This window comes from Amia ocellicauda, chromosome 2, assembly GCF_036373705.1.
Source record: "Amia ocellicauda isolate fAmiCal2 chromosome 2, fAmiCal2.hap1, whole genome shotgun sequence".
NCBI classification, from domain to species: domain Eukaryota; kingdom Metazoa; phylum Chordata; class Actinopteri; order Amiiformes; family Amiidae; genus Amia; species Amia ocellicauda.
Window position 1 is genome coordinate 8,061,182 of NC_089851.1, and position 25,060 is coordinate 8,086,241.

Consider the following 25,060-nt stretch of genomic DNA (forward strand, 5'->3'; position numbering starts at 1 on the left):
GTGTTCATCCCTCCAGTAGAGTCCAGAGACTCGTAGAATCTGTGCCAAGAGCATTGAAGCTGTTCTGGTGGCTCTTGGTGCCCAACATCTTACTGAGACACTTTATGTTGGTTTATCCTTTAATTTGTCACCTTTGTCTGTATATATATATATATATATAGAGAGAGAGAGAGAGAGAGAGAAAGGGGATTATAGCACACTGATACAACAATGTATCATCAATATCATGATTTATGTCTGATTCTTTGGATTACCTGATCATTCTTGGAGCACCCAAACTCACCCTACACACTGTGGCAGATGTTAAACTAAAAAACACACGGGCAAATCTAAAAAAAAAAAGGACACAGGCAAATCTAATGACCACGTGGAAGGCAGGGTATAAATAGCACAAGCAAGGGGGCTGTTGAGATTGTGTGTCAAAACAAGCCTGCAGCAGCAGAGGGAGGCAGGAAACATTTTGGGATTTACCGAGCTGGTCTGATCCTGAAGAATCCTTAAAGGACTTTAAAAAGATAAAGAGAAGGCAATCGCAGGTGGGACATGACGTCGTGCAGCAGCAGCTTTGCATTCACCTCCATGGCCCTGCGCTCCCTGCGCCTGGAGGAGGACCTGCTTGAGAGACAGAGGTTCAGGAAGAGGCTCGTGGCCCCACAGGCCAACCGGTACCTCCTGCAGAAGGAGGCCAGGCAGCAGGGGAAGGGCCAGAAGACGGGCTCCTCCACGGAGCCGCCGCCGGTGTGCCAGGACCTGGTGGTGCAGAACGCCATCTTCTCCGGGGATCTGGAGACCATCAGAGAGCTGTTTCCCAAGGGGACCTCCGTCAACTTCATCATCGAGTCGCGAGGGGAGGACCTGCGCTGGATCAGCAAGGAGATGGGTAAGGTGACAGCGTTTAAACAGGTTCACAACTGCCGTCCACAATCTATTCAGTCCTGCAAGCTCTCGCTGTGAAATCTGTCCCACCTACTGCGAGGGAAGGCTATACGTAGGCAAAATGTGAGGAGTTGCCTGTGTACAATTTTGGTTTGGTCTAGCTAGCCCTTGGTTACGCTCAATCTCACTTAAACTGATGATAAAAAGGAATGAAGAGAATGCTATTTGACCACGGTTTTCACCAGTAGTGTGTGAGGTCACCTGTTCAGACTGGGGCTACATACGACCACAGCAACTGCTTTTCCATTCTGAACGTAATGAATTGGGACCTGGGTGAAAATCTATCCCATTGTTATGGCGTGTCCAACATATGTTGCCTGACAGGTGTTTGGATGTCGGCCAAGGCAGTGAGACACTCAAGTGTAGCTGCACTGTTACAGATGAAATGCAGATGTTTACCATCAACATCAGCTCTGCGATGGCCGGTGCTGGTACAGGTTCCAGTACAGGCCCAATAAAATGTCAGGGCATGATTCAAAAAAACATTTCAATGAAATGACTGCAAAATGTTCTGTCTCAAGACCCCTTCCTGACTTCTCTCTCAGAGCAACTGATAAAACGACATCACACGCTCAGCTTGTTGGGTCAGAGAAAATGATAAACAGAGTGGCGATTATTAGTCCGTTATTTTTACTATCACACATACAGCAGCTACATCTGTTTAACCACCATAGGTGTCTGGCTGACATCCTGAGAGGAGGACAGCAGTAAAGCACTGAGCTCTGAGTGTCCTGTTCGAGAGACGAGTCCCTGTTTTTAAATGGCTTTGTGCTCAGCGGCAGAAAGCAAACACAGAGAGGGTGAACACATCTCAATTGAAAGAGCACATTTTGACATGTTATGAATACAATAAACACATTAACACATAACAAAATATAGAATTATATGATGATTATATGATGATTAAAAATCGTCATTGGCATCATTAGTATTATTATTAATAACAAATGTTCCAACATTAAAAAACGTCTAAATGTGCCCTTCCAGCTTTTCCTGAAAAAATAAACTTTCACTCTTACTAAGCTTAATTTAAATAACAGAAATACTGCTTTATTTTAATTGATAAAAAAATTCAAGCAGTGCTTATTAATTGCTTTGGTTTTATTCTGAACATATCCAATCTACCCACACTTGACTGTCTGTTTACATTCATATATTTTCATATGTATGCTTCGTCATCTCTGGCTGAGGGGCTGTATGTGGTTCAGTGTAGATGCCATATCCCGAAAGCCCAGACAGGTGTTGGGTCACGCCTGAGTCATGTCAACATGCTGTTACGATCGTCAGCGAACAGGTGCTCGACAAGTGTCACTCAACAGCAGATTCAGAGCAGTGGAATCCCCCCCAAACACAAGCGATGTCTAGACGAGGCTCACGGATAGATTAGAAAACTGAAATGGGGACATTCTACAATAATCTTCATGTCTTTACATCATCTCTCCATTTAATAATGCCTTTATTAACTCTACTTGAGCCTGTGTTTGTTCGTTTGATTGTGTGCATTAAGATTTAGCTTATTTTAAGACTTTTTGACTTGTTTTGAGTTGTTCTTGATTGTTTAACAAACGTGAGTGACAGCACAGAAGTGCATCTGAACAAGAGCTTGTGCGCTGTAGTGTCCTCTAGTGGTGGAATCGCATTAGCATCACCTGAGTGTGCCTGAAGATACCCTGTCTGCATGTGACTGCTTTAATACTGCCGCTACTATTCAATTATGCGCTGTACAAAGAGTACAGACATGTATAAATGAAATATATAATGACAAGTAAACATCAAGGCTGTTAAGTCTAAAATCATACCGGTTTGTGATGTATTCCCAATTGATGGCCCTGAGACTGTGTTTTTCAATGCATGCTCTGGTTGAAGAAGCATCCTGAACTGGGAGTTTTATACAGAAAATGATTTTAATCACATTTTAACAAAACAAAAAGCCCCTTCTCATGGCCCCCTGTACCCACTCGACTTTACTTCTTCTCTACACAGGTTATATTAACAGATCAAGCCCTACAGTATGGCAACTGTTGATTTAACATTTAGACAAGGCTTTTCTGTCACCTATCCCCAGTGCTGCCACTCTTGCTAAAAATTGTCTGGCCACGGGTTACCCTTCGCTTCCAGGAATAGATCAGCACACAGACAACAACCGCTGCCAAACCGCAGCGCTGTGTCTTTGGGAGGAAGCGGGAAAACAAGGGGAAACAGATTTCTGAGTCTATGAGGGGAAGGGAGCTTGTTGTCCCTGGGTTTCGAACTGGGACTGACAATCACAGCCCGAATGCCAGTCGAGCGTCTCTCCCGTCCAGACAGTCGATGACATGAGCTGTTTGGACATCATCGTGGTCTCGAGGGCCGGGCGCCAGGCTCTGGTGTTCTGGCACGCCCTGGTGATGGGCGACACTGACACCGTGTGCGCTCTCCTCGACGACCCGCAGTGTCCAGCTCTCATGCCCGGCACCATCTTTGACATCAGCGACACCGAGGGCTGGATGAGTGTCCGCTACAACCTCCGCAGGCTCAGTATGGGACAGTTTTAGACCCCATATTGTGAGGGAGTGGGATTTTGTTCAGAGTAGAGGCATCTAGGCATGCAGTTGTGTATTTTTGTTGCTACTGTTGTTGTTTGTTGACAAACTAAGGTGTTTTCTGAATGTTCCACCGTAACGTCTAATGAAATCGTGACTCGTGACCTGACTTTCATTCACTCACAACAGCTGAGTCGGACTTACCGACAGGAACTTTGCAAACTAACGATGTAGTGTCGTGGCCTGTTATGTCTGTAATTCTTTGGTTTGTTTGTTTGTCTGTTTGTTTACTTCAGTCTCAAAAGAGCAAACAGCAGAACTTGGCACACCACTAACTCTCTCAAAACTACAGTGTCTGCATTCATGGACATCTAGATATCAGTCTCTCACTTTACACCTGGGTTTTATTCACTAAGATAAATAAATATATGTTCTGTATTGTTTTAAGCTCTGGCTGTGTCAGTTATGTGCTTATCTCACCTACTGGGCCAAACCCTACTGGCGCCAGAAACAGTGCTGCCCTTGAAAACGAGCCCTGACAATAGCACAGATTGTTTCTTTCTTTTTTAATCATCTCTTAGCTTGTACACTGTCTGTGTCCGTCGGAGCTCAGCAGAGTCGCCACCAGTGTTTCAGCACCAATGACTGATCCACCACGACAGCTGCCGAGCGAGGTTTCTAAAATTACACTCAGCGTTACAGAGTTGTGAGATGCTTATGACTGCTTTCCCCAGATGAACGTTTGTGTAAAAACAAGAGGTTATCGAAGTCGTTACGTGTGTGAAAAGGGGACTTGCAGTGCGTGGGAAGAATGTTTCACGAGGAAAGCTTGGCATCGTATTTGGCACGGTCATTACTGAGACAAAAAATGTTTCCAGTGGCCATCTCTGAAGGGACCATGGAGCTTTTTACCTTTTTATGATATTCTTGTAGATAGATTACTACATTAAGATAATTTGCATTGAAGATAAAAAACCCAAATGCTCAATCATTTATTTATTTTATATATTATATTATATTATATTATATTCCCATAAACCCAGAAGAATTATTGTTACCACCCTGGGTAGCCCATCACGCTTCAGTACAAACATCTTTTGCGTGTAAAAGCAGTGCATGCCATGCTGTGGATGCAGAATTAGAAGATATTTTCCAATGAAGACCTTATATCAGTCAACTTCAAGCTCCTGAATGCGTAAAAATAATGCATCTAAGTCAGAAAGTTATTTAGTTTCTAAATTGCTGCACATGTATTCTTTTCTTATATTGTAACAAATCAATAAAAACACATCTGTTGGTGTTATTTGTGTGGATATTTGTGTAATTAAATTGCTCACTAATGTGGTAAGCTCAGAAGGTGTAAGGCAAGAAGCTACCGTCTCTCTGCATCAGCATTTTAGGTAGCAACTGAGCCAAGGAAAATATCATATTCGAAGATTCCTCCCCTAAATAGACGCCCTTCAGACAAACTAATTTCACAAGTGTGACTGTTTTCTCCGGGGACAGAAGGGTTTCCCAACTGGTCAGCAGACACTTCAAGTCGAGGCCGTACGGGTTTTCTTTTTTAATCCGTTTAGTAGACATTTTTGTTTATGTTTGTGGGAGTGTCCACCGTCTTCCCTACAAACGACAAATAGACATATATCATCAGAACCATTCAGCTGGGCCAATGGGGCCGAAGAAAAAGAAAACGCTGCGCACCGATGTCATCGCCACAGCTAAAGCCACGGGCCCTGAGCTGCAGTACTGGAATGCCCTACTGGTGGGCGATGAACCCACCATCGTCAGCATCATCGACGATCCCGAGTCGGGGCACATACAGTCGGCCATCTTCGACACCAGCAACATTGAGGAGTGGAAGAACTACAGGTTCAATTACAGGGGGCTGCGTACGTGGGATTATTTCCTGATTCGAGAGCTTCTGTATCTTCTCTGGCAGCCCCAGCAGTGAGACATTTGCGCCGCTTCTCAGGGTTATGTTTCGGCATTTAAAAAAGTGTTGAAATAGTCTTTTTAAAACCTGCCGTACATCACTAAGATAGGATTGTTTGTCTCGCTGCTAATGGTGTGTAAAAGACCTTATTTACTTTGCCATGTATAACTGTTAGAAGTGTCTGTCATTTCAATTGTTAATTAATATGTAATGCGATGGGCTGCTGCATGAGTGAGCTGATCGGAGGGAAGCGAAGGCCCTCACTTGTCCTGTGAGCAGCCGCGGCCGATCCCAGTCACCTCTCAGTCGGGGACGGCGCCGCTTCTAACCGGGGACACGCTGGTGCTGCCGATCTCGGTGACTGACCTCGTGTGTCGCTGCTCATTCCCAGGGCTGTGGTCTCTGACCTACGAGCAGGAGCTGACGACCCCCATCCACATCACCGCCGCCCGGGGGTACACCGACTGCCTCAAGCACCTCCTGATGAGGGGCTCCGACGTGGACATGGCGCCGGGAGGGAAAACAGCCCTCCACGAGGCCTGTGAGAACGCCACCACTGAGTGTGCCAGGCTGCTGCTGGCCTTCGGAGCCAGCGCCAACGCCGTGACCGAGGACGGCTTGATGCCCCTCCACTTGTGCACCACCCCCGAGTCCCTCCAGTAGGTGTTTCCACTGCCCTGGTTATCTTTAGTAGCACTAAGTGAGCACCGTGTTTTGCTTCACCTTTATTCTACTTCCTCCTGCATTGTTTCTGACACCTTCCTGTGGCCATGAAATCATGTTCTGATCACTGAACTGTAAATTAAATCTAAACCTAAAATGAAAATTAAATTTATTGATCCACTGGCATTTTGATCATCAGCTTTTGGCAGGTAGAATATTAAAGCACTAAAAACAAGCCTCTCCTCCAATCGTGATCCAAGAAATGTTTAGCGATTGATGATTGAGAAGTCTCTCTGAAGATGTATCTCCCAACACCTTTACTCTGTGATAGTGTCATTGTCTTGTTACCGTCGTTGTTTTTGAGTTACTGAGATCTAAAACTAAGATCCTCAACCAGAAAATCCCAATGAGTCCCTGACCCGAGATGGACCCTTGTCAGTCTGTTGTGAAGTTGATTGATTTGTCTTGCAGGTGTGCCAAGCTCCTGCTTCAGTTCGGGGCCACGGTCAACGGTCGCAGCCTCGAGGAGGACGACACTCCACTACATGTGGCGGCGCGCTACGGCCTCCCCGGCCACATGGACCTGTATCTGCGCTACGGGGCGGCCATCGAGCGGCAGAATGACGAGGGCCAGACGCCGCTCAACTGCGCCTGTTCGCAGCCGCAGAGCGTCAACGAGCTGGAGCGGTACTACCAGGTGTGCCAGCTGCTGGTCGGCGCTGGGGCCAACATCCACGCCTGCGACCAGGACCGCCAGTCCCCACTGCACATGGCCTGCAAGAACGCCAACCCAGAGGCGGTGGAGCTGCTGCTGCAGAGGGGCGCCAGCGTGAACAGCATGAGCTACAGTGGCGATGCGCCCATGCACAACATCCTCAAGGGCGTGGCTTACAAGCTGGAGCACCAGCCCGAGCGCATCGTCCGCTCCCTCCTCAACCACGGCTCCATCCGCGTCTGGCCCGGCGCGCTGCCCAAGGTGGGTCCCGGCGAGAGCTCGAGTGGAGGGACAGGGTTCGGGGCTTGTTGCAGTGATGTGGGACTTCCTTTAATGGCATATGTCCTCATACCAGCTAAATCAAGAGTACGTTGATACCTGTTGAGTCAGTGCTGCGCAGACCCAATCCTCAAGGGCCCCTAATTTTCAATTTCTTAACACCTGGAACTATTTCAATTTGATCAATTAAGCAAGTGATTTTTGAAATTAAGTGATGTAGAGATTTGGTATCAAGAAAATTAACGACCCCTTTCAGCCCTCAATGACCAGAATCCCCTTAATTGAACAAGTGAATTGCTTAATTAACCAATAACTTCCACGTGGTCCCAATCTGTTTAAATTAGCGATTTATGGTAACTGACAAAACATATTAGATAGGACCGTGTTGTGGCACCACTGTGTTGAGTGCATTTGGACCTATTCAGTCCTCAACACTTTAGCTGAAGCATGATTTATCCCCGGAACACAAAACTATATCAGAAACTGGGACACAAATACTAGAATATCAAAGATGTCCATAAAAATGTCTTCCTTCAGTTTTAAATAAAGCTTTGTACCGTAAAGCCTGACTCTGTCGCATTCTGTCGCACTTCCACGCTTAAATGCCAAACTTCTGATACTGGAAATGAAACAAAAAATGAATAAGGGGAGACGGCATCCCTCCTTCCATCCGCTTGTTTCAAATAAATTGCCTCGCTCCTAATTAGGCAGTGTTAATAAGAGATTAATTAGCGTTAATTGCTGATTTTCTCTGCAAATCCCCTGGAGGGAGGCCCAATCTGCTCAGCTCTCCGAGTGTTTAATTATTTCTCACGTTCCCCGGGCTTCCCCCCCCACACACACACACGCGCACTCATCTCTCCGCTGCCAAGCGAAGGAGAGGGCAAGGTAGCGCACCGGGCAGGGCCTTTGACTGCTCCTCACACTCCCCTCTCACCAGACCCCCAGCCTCCGGACCCCCGGCCCCGGTGTGTGGAGGGGGAGGCTGTCGGGGGGACAATTGACCCAGATGCCCCCAGCCCCTCGATACGGCGTCAGGAGTTGGCGTTGGACACAGAGGAGCCCACAGCTGCTGCACGAGGCGGGCTAAATTAGCCATAGAATTAAAAAAACAATAGGGTGCCACGAAAAGTACTTGTCCCAAAGTGTCTGTCATGTGGGAGGCAGATGAAAGATTTGCACAAACACATACGTCTCTACAGGCTGCGAACCGCCTTCCATTAGTTAAAGCAGGGCTTCATAATCGGCTCTTGTTAGCAGCTCATAAGAAATTATTGTTTTTCCTGCCGCCATTGCAGACATTCCTGTAATTCGCTCTGATTTTTAGACCCCTCGAAGGGTTTGGATTTTGTGACCTTGATGGCTTGAAGCTTTAGAGTTTGTCCAACTCTTGCTGTCCGACTGTCTTAAAACACTTATCACTTTCCATTCATGAGGAACAAATGACACAAACAAATAAATGTAGGTTGCTTTTCCCTGTTTGAACTTCGAATCTCTTCCAGGTGCTCAAGTACTGCTGCACCTCCCCGAGGACGATCGAAGCCCTGCTGAACGCCTATGACCGCCTCAAGATCACCGACTCCTGGGTGGAGGCTGTCCCTCTGGACGTCTTTGAGGTCAGTCGCCGGATGTTAAGGGTGCTTTTCCAGTGATAGTGAAGCAGTCAGAGAAGTACAGCTCTGGCCACAATGCCAATCAATGTCGTAATCTGCAAGTAGATGTACAATTGCAGGTGGATGTTTTCTTTCCCCCGAGTTGGTGTCTTTGTATCCTTCCACTTCCTGTTTGATGCGTCGTCTCCGAGCGGCAGTTTCTGATTGGCCTTGCCATCCGATCACCCTCTGTTCCTCTCTCCCCCCTCCAGAAACACAGCTCCTTCTATGAGTCTCTGTTCTCCCTGATGCACTCGCCGCGCTCCCTGCAGCACCTGGTGCGCTGCCGGCTCCGGACCCTGCTGGAGGGGCGGCTGCACCTGGTGGTCTCCCAGCTGGGCCTCCCCACCTTCGTGCAGAACTATCTGCTGCTGGCATTCACGGACGCCCTGCACTGACCCGGGGGAACCCATCAGAGCTCCCGATCACCGGCACCCCCAGGTACAGAGGCCCGGTTAGGTTCCTCGAGACCATGTACGCTCTGTGAGGGACCTACTTTCCGACCTACCTTCTCATGGTGTCCAAGAAGCCTCCTGATGGCCTCGAGAAGCTACATCCAGTGTGTTGGGTGTCTGACGCAGCTGCTGTGACTGGCTATTGAGATCATAATCATGATCATAAGAGTATGGACAGCTTTGTATTCTGTTTAAGAGCTGAGCTTTATGGAAAAAAGCGAATAAATGATGTGAAGTTGGGAGTTCTCTGGCACGGGCGTCCACTGTTCAGTCTTTACAGTTGCAGTGATGCCTCCAGTCCAAACCCTTTCCACAGTGATGCTGCTTCTATTGCTGTCCGTCCTGGAAACTGGAAAGCAGCCTCCTGTCTCTGTCCTCTCGCTTGTCTCTGTCCTTTTGGCTGTTTCTGTCCTCTTGTCTGTCTCTGTCCTCTTGTCTTTCTCTGTCCCCCATCTTGTCTCTGTCCTCTTGCCTGTCTCTGTCCCCTGGCTTGTCTCTTTCCTCTTGCCTGTCTCTGTCCCCCAGCTTGTCTCTGTCCTCTGGTGTAAGAGGAGCTGTGGTCGTTCAGGATAAACTGCAAGGTCTATAATCTCTCGGGAAGGAAGAGACATTGCTGTTTTGTAAATGCTTTCCAAAGATAGTCATACAAATCAAAAAAGACTATTCTGTTTGTTTGTTTTCATTTTGTAGTTCTTTCATCCTGTATTTAAATGTACTCATCTCTTGCCTTGTTTACAGTTAACACAGACCATTTAAATCGCACCTGACAGGTAATTTAATTATTTTAGCTGTGGTTTTCTGGGGGAAAGATTTACCTCAGATTCTGTCTGGAACGTTTTGAGGATTCGAGGAATGAATTGGATTAATTAAACAGGTATTAGTGTGTTTTTTTTTATATATTTGCTCCCGTGTTGTAATCATGTAACTGTATTTGATATAAGAAAATGTCGATGGTGTTACTATATCAAAAATAGTGCCATACATTTGGATGGCCAGCTCACATTATATCGTGGGAAGCCTAGATGTGTCAATCAAGTCACAGCGAGAAGACCTAAGGAATAGTTAGAGCAATCAACGCAACAGTACTGGCTAATTATAACACATCATCTGATAATGAGTAGCAATTACAGGAATTCTACAATAGATGTGTTAAAATCATCTACAACAGAGAACTTAAATATAATCTTTCATCAATAAATAAATAAATAAATAAATAACAAAAGGTAAATAACAAGCCCAGAATCACTTTTTATTCCACAGATAAATCTATCTCTGCTAAAATACACCAGAAAACATTAATACAACACAAAGTAAAAGCTCACTTGTGTTGCACTGCAATGCACTGAAGGGGTCTGAGACAAAGGTGAAGTTTACAAGAAAAACTTTTCTGAATGAATTAAATTAGAGCTTTTGCAAGGCACAGATGGCACAGGAAATCGTGTAACATTTTGTGTTTGTATTTAGTTTTTTCAGGGTTATGTCGGAAACGCATATCCAAATTAAACTGTATTGCGTGCTTTGTTATTTCCTGTAGTCTCCGTTTTTGTACATGTATGTAATGCCATTATGCCTGTAATTAACGCATATACAAAAAATAAAACTGGAAAAACGGATTTTAAAAGCGATTTTTGTTGTATGAAATATAGCTATACTTTACCTTTAAACACGTAATTGTAGAATGGCAATACTTGCATGCACGATCAAATGAAATGTAATGATTAGTATGATAATTATACAGAAGTTTGGTTTTGGATATTTGGATCAGATTGCACATAACTTTTGCTAATGAAAATCATGCGCTCCTTCCACTCATTCCATCCAGTGCTGTGTGTTACAGCTGTGTTTCATGTGGGCTGTTTGAATGGGTGAAGCACTTTGTGTTTCATTGTCCATGGTTGGTCTTCTTCGTGTTTGAACAGTAGGCCGATATGTCCTTGTCCACACACGCACAGTCACAATTCATTATTGGTATTATTTGTGTGTGACTTTAACCTACTGAGCGCTGCGGCACGTTGAAGTAGATGTACAGCTGATATTGTTTTTTAGATGCGGCTACGGGGCATGACGCAGGTTCAATTGGTTAGTGTTAACTTGAGTTTGCAATAAAGTCTGATAAAATGATACTCAAATGTTTTTTCCAGAGTCGTTTTATTAATAAAGCAGTCTGTTGGATGTGAATAAACAAACTATATACGTACGTGTTTGTCTATATGCTTATATATATGGCTGTAGGCTATTGTATTATATAGATATACATCCAAGCCACAAGGGGGTGCCATTGCCTGCAAATCTCAGATGGTCAGTGCTGCAATCAGCTTAAAGATGTGTCTCAATTTATTGTCTTTTAAAGCAGAATAAAGAAAAGTCACTACATGGAACAACGTTTTATTCAGGACTACAGAAATTGTATTATTATTATTATTATTATTATTATTATTATTAATAATAATAATAATAATAATAATAATAATAATAATAATAATAATAATACTACTACTAATAATAATAATAATAATAATTTAGCTGGGCGAACATAACACACAATTGTCTTATTTCTTAACAGGCACTGAAAGAAAACCAGGGAATTTTGCAAACTCTTTATTTTATATCAATTGAGTTGACCAACCAGACCACATCACAGCTTCATTCACCAACCACAAAGTGAAATGGTAATCCATGGCGTAAATGAACGTGGTGTTTGTGAGCACAGCATCCACTGAACATTGACCCCTATTGATGTCTTGTGGAGATTATAGACCTGAGTGTGAGTGACATTGAAATGGTCAGAGCAAACCAGACTGATTGGCCTGTGTTTCCGCACATGACTATTAGACTCTCAGACTTTTCTGTGCGACTCTCTGGGATGTTCAAGTCCAATAACTGTGTTATGTATCAGTGTGGGTTTCTTAGACCACCAATCCAGCCCACAGTTTGACACACGCGCTGCAGAAGCAAGAATAACACTGACCTCTGTACCCCCCTGGTCTGAGAGCCTCTCCTACACAGCAACAACAGCAGTGTGACGTTAGTTTGCAAAACCCAGACTCGTGATAAATCTCACTCTATGACTTGACAACATTAAAGTAGTGTATAGCAACTCTCATAGAGGGCCAATATGAAGACACTTTATGTTTTCCATTGCCTATAGTAATCACACAGATTGTGGTGGAATTACGCATTCATTCAAACACTCCAAGAGCTCACATTGAGTTGCCACGAGGTACGACTTGTATTCTGGGGTATCCCCTCTGACATATATCACTTTGTATTGTAGCTCACAGTGCTGTCAGGTGTGAGGGTTTGTGTCCAGAGATGCCTGTGAACAGCCTCAACACTTCAAGACCTCCCACTGCAGGTGAATGAACAGGCCCCCGCTGCTGACAACATCTCCAGAGTCTGAGAAAATGTCCCTTCCTGCCTCCTGTAGACGCGCTCCTAATTCTTCTAACACGTGTGTCTTTTTTGGGGTGTTTTACACAAGGGGGATGCATGGAGTAACTCTGTATTTGCCTGACTGAAACGATGACAGCTTTTCCAGTGAAACTGTGTCATGTTGACATCCACTGCCGCTCTGACCCCGTGATCACAGCGCTTGAGAGAAACCATCCCTGAGCAGAAATGCCTGTGAGGAGCCGTCAGTGTGACTCAGCCCTCACTCAGCACTTTCAGGACAGAAATGAGGGAAAAGATTATCATGAATGATGGGCTCAGATCTGCCGTCAGTCTCCCCCTGTGTGTGTGGAAGGTGGGAGGTGTGTGTGAGGAAATCCACATGGGAACATGGGAAGGAAAGCACTTTGGACACCAAATGTAATAAAAAGGGAAAAAATGAAACCCTCTAGGACTTAACTTTGCTACATTTTAATCTATAGTCTAGTTTTTCACAGAACATTTGGCAAATGATTTCATTGGATCCTGGGACTTTCATGATCATCTTAATATAAATCCTTCTGCCCCTGGACTGCAGTTATTGATGTGTATATCATCTGCTAAGTCCACACAGCTCAGGACTAACTAGGCTGACTAAAATAAATAAATTAATTAAATGGAAATCAAGGTTAGCAGGAGAATACAATTTGTTCATTAACACTGATTCACAAAATAAATTGTCCCACTCAAGTTTTTTTTACATTGGTTTCAGGTTTGACTCCATCTGACGGGTTTAAAAGCCTGTTTTGATGGCTCATTTTACATTGAATGACATGATGTAGGATGCGGCTGAAGTCGGCTGCGCCTCCAGTTCCTGTGCTGACAACTGTCTCGTCTTTCTGATCTGCACGGAAAGTGCGCTGCGTTTTGGTGGTGATTGTGCGCCACCAATTCTGGTTAAACCAGGCATTTCACTGTGGACTGAGTGGTCAAAACCGGGCGTGTTGGCTCTCTGTCCTGGCAATACATGAGGCGATTTTGTTCCGTTTTCTCACCTCGCCCCGTCAAAGGAGACCCAAAAGCCGGATCGGATGCAGGGACATTTTTCTGCACTGCCTCCACACGGCTTGTTATAGTCTGTAGTCATTACATTAAAATTAAAATTCCATGTTTTTCTTCATATACAGTCCTGTGTTAAATCTGAAAGGCATCAAGCCTATACTGTTTTCCTTATACAATAGGCTAAAGCATGTTTAACTTGTACAACATTGCAAACGAAAATATGTTGTGTATTTTACTGGTTTCCGAAAAAATGTGCACACACACCACACCTGTAAGTGTACGAAATCTGCATTTCAACAAATTAAAAACAAACACCTGAATGCATGAATAAATAAATTAATATAGTGCAAATACTGATAGAATTGAACACAAATCATGTATCATTAACAAAACAAAACAGTGTTTATTTTATAGTTTATATAAAAAGTATAATATTGTCGTTATTATTATTATTATTATTATTATTATTATTATTATTATTATTATTATTATTATTTTTACTACTACTACTACTACTACTACTACTACTAAAACCATTGTAGTAAATTAAACTTTGTCGATGCGAATTCATTGTGCGGACAAATTGAAAATATCACTTTTTTTGGTTTGTTTTACGAACCACAACCAGATAATGGATTTGATAACAAATGTATTTTAAAAACAAAATTAACCAGAATGTAATATTAATAGTCAATTAAAAACATACCCCAGACTTAACTATAGTAGTCTATAATTAAAGGATGCGGGGAAGCGTGTTGTTCATAGCAGAATTAACCAATTAACAAATGGGTCCAGATCGTACAGTGATATCCATGTTGTGGTCATAAAAGAAATAACGTACCTACAAATAAAAACAACCTCCTTTAGTTAAACCAACAGTAATCTAAATTTTAGCAACATGTATTACGGATTTTAAATGTGTGCATTCAGATGTTCCCAACATTACTCTTATTGAGTCCTTTCACAAGACTTCTTATGCTGCGAAACGCCGAAAAATGTGTGTTTTTGCAGACCATGTCATATATAATATGATATAATATATATACAAAGCTTATATATCTTAACGGAGAACATCCTCTCCTTCAACAAATACCCTCTGTGTAAAAAAGCAACTTACTATGTCTGTAAATCTATTCATCAAATGATTTCAGTGGATTCATTATTATCTAAAGGTGCGTTATTTACAGAGGTTTCCCACCTTGGTGAATGAATGCAAAGATCGCACTGGTCGTTATTTAAGCATTAATTGTACTGTAATTTGTATCTGTGCCAATCCGGATAACTCCTTTAAAATGAATGCATTGGATTCATATCGTCAAATAATCGCCCTGGCAGTTAAATTTGGGTTGGGGGTTTATCTAAACATACAGCATGTTTTATGTGAAAGGCGCTATAATTAACAGTCTTATTCCTAACAGTCTGATAATGGCGATATTAATTACATAGAAGTGCAGTAATAAAGCACATACAACAAACTTACTTTAAACTGGGACACAGTGTATCCTTTATATGCAGCATGTAGCTGTAATTGTTTGACCTGGTATGTGTGTGTGTGTGTGTGTGTGTGTGTGTGTGTGTGTGTGTGTGTGACTAATTAGTAGCAAAGGTAATATGATAATATGCAGAATACAATATAGCTAGTTTATCGTTATTTTAGTTTTAATAAATACAATTAATATAAACAAAAGCAGATCAATAGAAAAACCAAATACAGCAATATAGCAATCATTGTTTTGAAAATAACAAATAGCATTTGCCACAATAATAATAATAATAATAATAATAATAATAATAATAAAAGTGTGTTTGTATACATATCATTTGTATTAAGTGTGTGTTTATATATAACTTCTATTAAAACGTGTGTGTTGTATATTGCGCTGCCGGACGATGTGGGATCTGTTTGGACCGCATGTCACCTCTGCCGTTGAAAAGAAAAAAAAAAAAAAAAAAAGTTTGATCTGAGTCCTTTTAAGCCGGGGATGTTCGGTGGGGGGGATCTGATTGAAGCCCCTGTGCTCCCAGTCCACTCCAGGGAGGGGGAGCTGTCTGGTTTCAATAGATCAAAGAGAGGTAATGCTGAATGGAGTCATTTGCAATTATAAGAATAATTAGCATCCCTGGTCCTCCAGTGCTAATCAGAGCCGGAGCTGATCTGTTTATATCGCGGCGCAATCAGACGGGGCAGTCGGAGTGCCTGCGCCCCCCAGGACTCAATAGGGACTAATCATCAGCAGCAAGAACGCCATTATAGATATATAGATATGAAAAATCAGATCAAATTAACACTTTGACAAGGGAAAAAAAGGAAAAGCCTTGAATATTCATTTAAGAAAAAAAAAACCTAAGATGTTAAAATAAAGAATATTCTGGTCTGATTACAAGACAAAGACTTTAACAGATTTCTACATATTAGTTCATTGACAAAGCAAAAGCAACATTACAACCTGTTTATTACTATTATTATTATTATTACTACTTTTGTTCTTCTTAATATTATTATTACATTTATTACTACTACTGTTAATAGTAATAATAATAATTGTTGTAGTTCAGTAGTTGTTTTAATATTATTAGTAATCAAACAAAAATATCATGTAATACAAATATTATAATTATTATAATTTAAGACAAGTTATCAGAAATTATGTTTCAACACGTTTATTTTTACAATAAATGCTTCTCTTTTATAATGCCATGTCATGTCGAATACAATAATCATTCTTAATAGGCGGGAAACAATATAATTGCACTAAAGTACTAAAACGTGTCAACTTCCTCACAACCACGTCAACTTTTTAACGTGGGCGTTTGTGACGTCACCGCCCCACGTCATTTTGTGCGCGCAAAACCCGAAGCTTCAAGGAAGAAACTCTGACACTCTTGAGTTCAATGCAACCCGGTTTCAGATTCTCCTTGACCTTCTCATCTCATCCCTTTATTGCCATCTAATTCCGCACAAAATCCTCCTCTCCAGGGGATAATTATCTGTGCACTTTTTCCGAGGCCAAACACATTGTTTTCCTTCCGAAGAGAAGAAAAGAGCCTTTTTTTGGTCATTCTTTTAGAAAAGTGCAGGAAAAAACATCTGCCTCTCCTCTTTTCCGACTCCTCTGCCACCCGCCCCCTGCATTTCACAATAGCACCCTTGTTTTGTGTCGCTCCCCCCTAAATCCTAAGTAATTACCAATCATCAATCAAAATTAATAATAGTTGATTAGGCTGGTGTGGTCAAAGATTAGGGAAGGGGAAGGTTGCAAACCATCCCTCACGCCGCTCCCAGGCACCCTGGACCCCACTAAAGGGGGTCGGCTCTTCTATCTATTGCCCTCCACTGGGAACCCGCCGCCTCTCTGGCAGCCAAAAGAGTCAGGAGCTGAATAAGGAAATGAAGCGTAATTTGAGGAAGATGGATGAGTCTTGAGGGCAACACCCCCTCCCATCCCTCTTCTTCTGCCTATGATGAGCCTAGTGAGTGAGTGTGTATGTGTGTGTGTGTGTGTGTGTGTGAGAGAGAGAGAGAGAGAGAGAGAGAGAGAGAGAGAGAGAGAGAGAGACTATAGAGTGAGAGGGAGGCGAGGTAGAGTCAGGGCGCATTGGCTTACCGGAGAGGGGACGATTTGGAGACGGAGTAACTGTCCTGCCACAGTCGTCTTCACAGGGATAGCAGAGACGCGGAGAAAGGACGGGCTTAGCTCAGCACAGGAGACGGAGGATTTCTACCTCTGAGGAGGAGGATTTTAGTTTTTTTTTCACCACTATCTGGCACAGCACCAGCATGCAGAGACCCAGTGGCCAGGGGACGGCGTTCTCCATCGACTCCCTCATTGGGACCCCACAGCCCCGGTCGGGACACCTGCTCTACACGGGCTACCCCATGTTCATGCCTTACAGACCGCTGGTCATCCCTCAAGCGCTGTCCCACTCGCCGCTGCAGTCGGGCATCCCCCCCTTGGCCCCTTTGGCTTCCTTTGCCGGACGTCTGACCAACACCTTCTGTGCCAGTTTGGGACAGGGGGTCCCGTCCATGGTGGCTCTTACAACGGCGCTGCCCAGTTTCTCCGACCCGCCGGACAGCTTCTACCCGCCGCAGGAGGTCCCTGGACCGCGCCTGAGCGCCGCCGACCCCGGGGTGAGGAGAGCGGAGAGCCCGCATGCCGAGGACCTGCCGGTCCGGGACAAGAGCTCGGAGCTGCTCAACTTCTCGGAAACTTTCCAGACGATCACAGGTGAGCCGGGCTGATGGATAAAACGGGCTGGAGTGCGTTTACAAACTGAACCGCCAACATCTCCTACTAACTGCTGCAAATATGACAAATAAGACAAACATTAGCACTGACACAGGCAGCTGCGGAGAAATTACACATTGTGCAAAATAGATCTGCCACTGAATTATCTTTCAGTAGTTAAATTATTTGTTATCTTGCCATTGATATTCCCAATACTCATCCTAATTGTTATAATTATGTTTTTATTAGGCAAGGATTTAAATGAACATATTAATCGCTTAATGTAGTAGTAGTAGTAGGTGTAGTAGCAGTATAACATTAAATTAATGAGAGCCTGCTACATTGTATTTGTTTAATATTAGTACTACATATATTATTAATTTGTCCGATAATAAATCCACGTATAAAGTTTATACTACAAATAGTAGGCCTAAAATCTTGCAGTAAACACAACCTTTCATTTAAATTTCCACAAAAGTTGGTGAAAGGTTTGGCGTTTTTATCACGCTCATGGACTTTGTGGGAGTTTTATTTATTTTTTTCTCAAACGTTAAACTTTTTGGAAGTTATTTACCTTCTATTAATACTTTAAAACGTTTGCATGTTTGTATTTAAACTGCCACTTCCGTGTGGCTTATAAAGAGACCCTCATTGCATTGAAATGCAAATGGAAAATGAAAATAAATAGTACAAAATCAAACCCACTGATTTATTGAGGCCTACAATCGTCTTCTACTATGTTTTGTGCACCCGTTTCTTTACGAGTTGGCATGGGCTACTACAGACTTCACGGGCAAAAAACAACAATAATTGGAATATAGAAGATAAGAACAGATACAAAACACCTAGAGAGACCGAACAAAAAGATAATGCGAGATTAGAGACACACCGGTCATCCGCAAATATGTATTTATTTGTATCAGGAAACCAAGAACATAAAAAAGTAAAAAGTAAATCCACATTTTTACAAAAGGGACTGCAGTCGGTGACATGAAGTTTCAACTCTGTGCTGCACCTAGAAATGAAATTATACTGTTTTATGAAACATGTAAAATACATTGATATTGGCATATCCCTAGACATTTTACTCCATTGGCGTGTGTGTGTGTGTGTGTGTGTGTGTGTGTGTGTGTGTGTGTGAAAAGTGTGATATTTACGGGGAGATAATTCTACCAGGGAGTCATGAATCGGACAATCCCTCAACATATGCGCTCATAAGGGTCTGGATAAGTTTGCTTCATACGGGACGATGTCAAAGAAAAACTTTGCGAACAAATAAAATGATTCGTTTAGACTTCAGTTTGAAAATATATTATTACTCTAATTACTATTATTATTATTATTATTATTATTATTATTATTATTATTATTATTGCTATAATAATAATAATAATAATAATAATATTCTAATCATTATTATTCGTAGTAGTAGTATACATAATAGCCTACATTTATTGTGTACAATCGGCTTCAATTAAAATACTGATTACATTTAAAATATTATATTGTGGAGGTATTTTGTACACCATTTTCTACACTTTATGTAATGGACAAACAAAAACAACAACAACAAAAATAACAAACAAACAGCAACAACATTATTATTACTATTAATCATTTTAGGTTCTTTGAGTTTTAAAATCAAACGCTACTAGAGCGAATAGGTATTATTATTGTTGTTAATAATACTAATATTACTAATACACACAATAATAATCATCATCATAATAACTAAATAAATAACAACTAAATAATAATATTTGTTATTATTATTATTACATTTACATGATATTTTCAGTTTTAATTATTTCTCCTTAAAATACCTTCGCTGCTAATCTTCAATAGAAAGCAGCCCCACGGCAGCGCACACTGGACCCCTGAGCCGCCACTGATGCTCTTGTCTCTGATTTCAGGCGACACCAAACTGTACAGCTCGGATGAGGAGAAACTGGACCTGAAATCCGCCGAGACGCCCAGCAGCGACCGGGAGGAGGACAGCTCCGCCGACAGCGAGAACGAGAGCTTCTCGGACGGCAACACCTGCGGCTCCCTGTCCCACAAGAGCAAACTGAAACCCGGGGCCCAGGAGCCCCTGGCCCCCGGGGCCTCGGCGGGCAAAAGCCGCCGGAGACGGACAGCCTTCACCAGCGAGCAGCTGCTGGAGCTGGAGAAGGAGTTCCACTGCAAGAAGTACCTGTCCCTCACCGAGCGCTCCCAGATCGCGCATGCGCTGAAGCTCAGCGAGGTGCAGGTCAAGATCTGGTTCCAGAACCGCCGGGCCAAGTGGAAACGGATTAAGGCCGGCAACGTCAACAACAGGTCGGGGGAACCCGTCCGGAACCCCAAAATCGTGGTGCCCATCCCGGTGCACGTCAACAGGTTCGCCGTCAGGAGCCAACACCAACAGATAGAGCAAGGGACCCGGCCATGAGTGCGTGGCTGGAAAAAAGACTACTTTTCTTATACTAGACCACTACACAAACCACAAACACTGCCCGAACCTGCAGCTGAAGATCCAGAAGGACAATGGATATGTGCAGCACGCAGAAGCTATAGGAACAGCTTTCTTTATTATAGTTGGCATTGTCTGTACAGCTGTCCAACGAAAGCAAATGATGTTGTGTTACAGGAATAGGGTCACTTCTGCAATACGAAAGTTTACAATTCTCACAGTTAAACTGCGACAATAAGCCAAGTTCTCTGTTATGTAAACACAACAGACGATCCATATAATCGCCAATAGGTTACTTAAATTAAACAATAATATAAAGTTAATTAAGGCCCAGTATTTAATTAAACAAGTATTCCTATAGAGGGGCAGCTGCGTACACAGACAAAGGTACACAGACTCACTGAGCTGAACTCGGTTCCTAAATGACGTCACCCCATTTCACCTGAATACGTCATGTAAATGTTTACTTATTTATTTTTTGTAAAATATGTAAATAGTGAGTGTCGCTGCTCGACACACAAGTGCACTATGAAATGAGATTGTATACAATTCTTTCTAAATAATATTTATATGTTGCAATGTGGCGGGACGCCACAGGTGTAATTTTTGTTTCTGTTCTGAAATATTTTCCTTTGTGTCAATTTTGTGAATTTTATGCATGTTTGCTTACTTGTCGAAGCTGTTTTATTTCCCTCTTACTGTCGTGCAAACCGTTCTTATTTTCATTGATCTACACAGTTAGCATGTGCATTCAGATGTCTTCGTTAAGGTACCGTTTAGAAACGTATTCGGCAGTTGACTGTGGAAATCAAAGTGTGAAGAAGAAAAAAAACGAATACAATGTATATCAGATTGTAATGAAATAATACATACAGCCAGGTTTCCTAATGTAAACATACATGTACATCTGTGATTTCAATAAATTATTTTATATCAAACTAGAAATGCAATCCGAAATAATTACAGTTGATTTTGTATTTTTATATATGTCGCGGCTTTTGAATCCGTGTTTTTTGGGATATAAATTGAAGATGGTCATATAATTCCAATATATATATATAGCAATGCGTCTTTAAAAAACAGTAGGAGACTGTATAATATGTAGGCTGTAATTTATTTCCATGGCGCGTCTGTGCTGTCACAACGTTACAACAACCAATTAACCCCTTTAAGACGCCAAGATCAGCGCATCACGTGTTCCCTAATTAGTACGGTGACAATTAAGTCTCGTACAGGAAATTATGTGTTGTCATTCACAGCGCAATAATCCTCGGGAAATACCATGAAATTACGTGTTATACATTATTTTATTAAATCACACAGACCCGTTACTGCTGGTTCGTTGTTTCAATCTGTCAGATGATGAAGTTTGGGACTCCGAGATTACAGACATGAATAACGTCTCTGTATTATTAGTATCCCAATAGACATCCCACTATTTCAGCACAGAGCTGTTATAACGGTGAGCACATTCTTGTTTCTGACGGGTTTCTTCGTTTTCTTGTATTGATAAATAACGAGTCAGTTCAAAACCTTGGACTTAAAATAATTGTTGAACTAATCTATTTAATTAATATTTGAAAAATAGCGGGACATTTAATCCCGTGCAGTGTTGTAATAGCGAGAGAAAAGATCTAATTGCAGAGGCAGATTTGAATATTAGCAAAAAGACGAGCAAACGATATTCAGTTTCATACAACATTTAAGTTTATATAAATATGAACAAGCAAACTAAAAATATGGCAGCAAACTGTAGCATAGCCTCCCATTATTTTCTCTGGTATTTGCCATCTAAATCTTATTATTTACTTAATCTTCTTCTTCTTCTTCCAATAGTGACACTGGGAAGTTTAGCATTATAAAGTCATAATAAATAGTGACCTTGTATGAAGCTGATCATGCTTGCCAAGACTTAATTACACATGAATTATGTGTTTTGTGCTTTGCTCTTAGTCTCAGTGTGGCATAACCTGACCTGCTTGCTGGGAAATTGAACAGCATCCAATCAAAACTTCCCTTCCTTTGAATAAGTCATTACCATAATCTTTTGAGAAGGTCTCTGGCTTTGGCTGGGCCTTTGGTGGAGAAGATATCGCGTTCCAGTGAAAACTACATGAAAAGTATGAGAATTTCAATGAGTCTTCAATCCTATTGAGACCGACTGTAAAGAATCTGTTTTTTTAAGGGATAGATTATATATTAGAATAGGAATCGGCAAGTTTCTACAAATCCCTTCATTTACTTGTTGCATATGGTCTTAATACAAAATACAAATACAATCATTAGAAAGAAAGTACACTTAAGGTTAGAGAGTTATCCCTCATTGCACAGCAGTGGGAAGTTTAAAATAACATGTAACTAAACCAATTTTGTATCCTTCCTGTCTGAGTATTTGTGAGTTTCTATTCCCCCTCTCAGGCGAAGTTTTCCGAAGAAGCTGACAATTATACCAATCTAACTGGAATACATTTTTCTAAAGCTCCTTGCTTGATGATTTAATTAAACTCAATATCAATCACTTAACTAATTAAGGAGGATGTTGTAACAAAGCCCTGCAAGAGGAGTGTGTGGAAGGAGAAACACAACCTCGTTCTTTAGGACAAGTAGTGTAACTGTGGGATGACCCATTATATCTGTATTTTGTGTCTTCAGTAGCATAAACACATGATGGAGAAAGACTGGATTATGGTAAGGGAAGTGATTGATATCATAGTCACTAAATACAGGAGCTGTCTCAAAGCTAAACCAGACAGTAGAACCAGATTAAGAAACACACTAAATCAGAGCTCTTTTCTCTGAGCACGGCCAGTTTATTGTATACATATAAAAGACTGGGAGACAACTCTGAGTTTTCTGAATATATGTTTACTGCACGTTCATTCCCCGCAGTTGCTCTGTGTGCCTGAAAAAACAGGGAAGGAGGCAAAATGTATCTGTGCGCTAATGTAGGTCAGTTGCCAGAGTTACCTTTTGTACACAAATAAGGGAAAGAGAGAGAAAAAAAAACAAAAAACCAGGCCCCAGTGATTTAGATAAATGGCGGTTTTTATTAGCCAATCATGGCGGTGAATGGTCGAAATGGTGAGATTTGTGTTAATGAGAACAAGAGTGATTTATCTCTCTTTAGGAGGGAATACTGTCTCGCAGAGGAGTGATGGATCCCCATTAAAGTGGTCATTTCCAACACTTTGTAATGAACTTCACAATCAATCACTGCTGCTGGGGAGGAGGAGCCGTGGGGAGGGGGCACTTTCCCCTCATTCAGGAAAGTGAGTCCTCTGTTCTGGGCCGAGAGTCACACTACACACCCGAGCCTTTTCTAATGCGGGGGGGAGATCTCGGCACAGTGTGAGTCAGTGGACACAGAAGTCTGCATAATGTTAACCTCCTCAGTCATTAACTCCATCGATGGTCATTTTTGACATCAGCATGAGTATCCTCGGGCAAAATGACAAGCCATCTCTCTACTATTGCTCATAATCAGAGGAGGAGAACAAGAAACCCAGACTCCGGAATAAAACAAAGATAGAAACAGATACAAAGCACTCATATGTCCGTTTTTGCTCAATTGTTTTAAGGTAAAGATTGAGCTACACAGGTTATTTATTTCAATTTCCCACTTAATTACTTGTTTATCATGTTTAGAAACATTGTGTCACCATTCTTTAAAATGAGCTTTCCATTGTGTATATATATATATATATAATTATATTGATATTGATCGATACATCTTTAATGTACTGGTAATCAGAAGAGCAAAAACAAAATTAATGATAAGTACCCAATTGGTATCCAAAGCAAACAATTGCTGAAGTGAGACACGTGGTAAATAATGACCTCGGCTCTTGTGATGCATGTTTTCTCAGTTTAATTTCCCTGTTAAAATGAGAAGGTAATACATTCCTGCATAAATTAATGGATACGGAGTGAGATGAAGGGAGGTGCGAGTACAGCAGGTCTGAGTCATGTTGTATGAGGGGCGAGCAGTGAGTCTCCGTGTCTTCAGCGCCAGGGGACTCTGAGCCACTGGGGTCCTACAGTTAACCTCTTTCTGCAGTTTCATATAAAGACACGTTTATATAATGTGGAAGAGGTTTGTAGACAGATGATACAATAAATATAAAAACATGAAAATTACCAGGCTTGTATTGTGTTGCTTCAGGTCATATGAAAGCTATTCTCCTGCAGCTCTGTATAAAAGCTGTGGATAGTTCTGTGAGCAGCCCAGTGGATTTGTTGTTCACTGTTCTGCAGCTCTAAATGAAAAGTTGCCGTATTTGCAACAGTCTGTGGTGTTTGGGACTGTAATTTAACACTCAATCACCTAGTTAAACAATTGTTACATTTAAAATGAATCTGCCCCAACAAGCACATACTTCTTGAGCATCTGAAAGACTTGCAACTTATCCAGTTTACACTAAAAAAACTTTTTTTTCCTGTTCAGATTATGTGTCAGAACCTTTCACAGGTCGTGGCTCCGCACTGGATCCAGGGCACAGAAACCGAAACGCGAGCAGAGAGTGAAGTACCATTTCATACTGCGTGACTGTAATGAGAATCTCTTGTGGAGTTCAGCCGCTAATGGAGAGAAGTGAGTTGGCACCGGGACGCCAAGCCCCTCCCTGGAGATTCTGCATGTATGTGCTGCTTGGCCAATAAACTGCGCGCTGGCTGCTGAAGGTGTCGAGTAATTATGGTCCCTGGCTGTAATTGGAGGTCGAGGGTGATTGTGTGTGTGTGTGTTTGTGTTTAGGGAGAGCTAATTGCAACTACAATTGTTCATGATCTAATAA

The 25,060-nt window shown here is 42.1% G+C and overlaps 2 protein-coding genes across 5 annotated transcripts; both read left to right on the forward strand.

The window, feature by feature from the left end:
- Positions 1-431: 431 nt before the first annotated feature.
- asb10 (ankyrin repeat and SOCS box containing 10) lies at positions 432-11,352 on the forward strand. 4 transcript variants are annotated; one of them, XM_066717496.1, is made up of 5 exons: positions 432-880; positions 5,783-6,050; positions 6,526-7,030; positions 8,551-8,664; positions 8,913-11,352. In XM_066717496.1, the coding sequence occupies exons 1-5, from the start codon at positions 544-546 to the stop codon at positions 9,096-9,098; spliced, it is 1,410 nt and encodes a 469-aa protein (XP_066573593.1). In that variant the 5' UTR covers positions 432-543; the 3' UTR covers positions 9,099-11,352. The 4 variants fall into 4 exon arrangements, with proteins under 4 accessions (XP_066573593.1, XP_066573609.1, XP_066573600.1 ...); XM_066717512.1 differs by lacking the exon at positions 432-880 and adding an exon at positions 3,069-3,453; XM_066717503.1 differs by lacking the exon at positions 432-880 and adding an exon at positions 3,468-5,347.
- A 5,601-nt stretch (positions 11,353-16,953) lies between these two features.
- On the forward strand, positions 16,954-20,635 carry gbx1 (gastrulation brain homeobox 1). The gene is made up of 2 exons (XM_066689117.1): positions 16,954-17,815; positions 19,729-20,635. Exons 1-2 carry the CDS (start codon positions 17,365-17,367, stop codon positions 20,244-20,246), a joined length of 969 nt encoding a protein of 322 aa, XP_066545214.1. The 5' UTR covers positions 16,954-17,364; the 3' UTR covers positions 20,247-20,635.
- Positions 20,636-25,060: the final 4,425 nt, after the last annotated feature.

Coding starts and splice junctions, on each gene's coding strand:
- gbx1 (XM_066689117.1), top strand. CDS start 17,365: ATGCAGAGACCCAGTGGCCAGGGGACGGCGTTCTCCATCGACTCCCTC. Junction 17,816..19,728: donor AACTTTCCAGACGATCACAG/GTGAGCCGGGCT, acceptor CTCTGATTTCAG/GCGACACCAAACTGTACAGC.
- asb10 (XM_066717496.1), top strand. CDS start 544: ATGACGTCGTGCAGCAGCAGCTTTGCATTCACCTCCATGGCCCTGCGC. Junction 6,051..6,525: donor ACCACCCCCGAGTCCCTCCA/GTAGGTGTTTCC, acceptor TTTGTCTTGCAG/GTGTGCCAAGCTCCTGCTTC. Junction 8,665..8,912: donor TCCCTCTGGACGTCTTTGAG/GTCAGTCGCCGG, acceptor TCCCCCCTCCAG/AAACACAGCTCCTTCTATGA.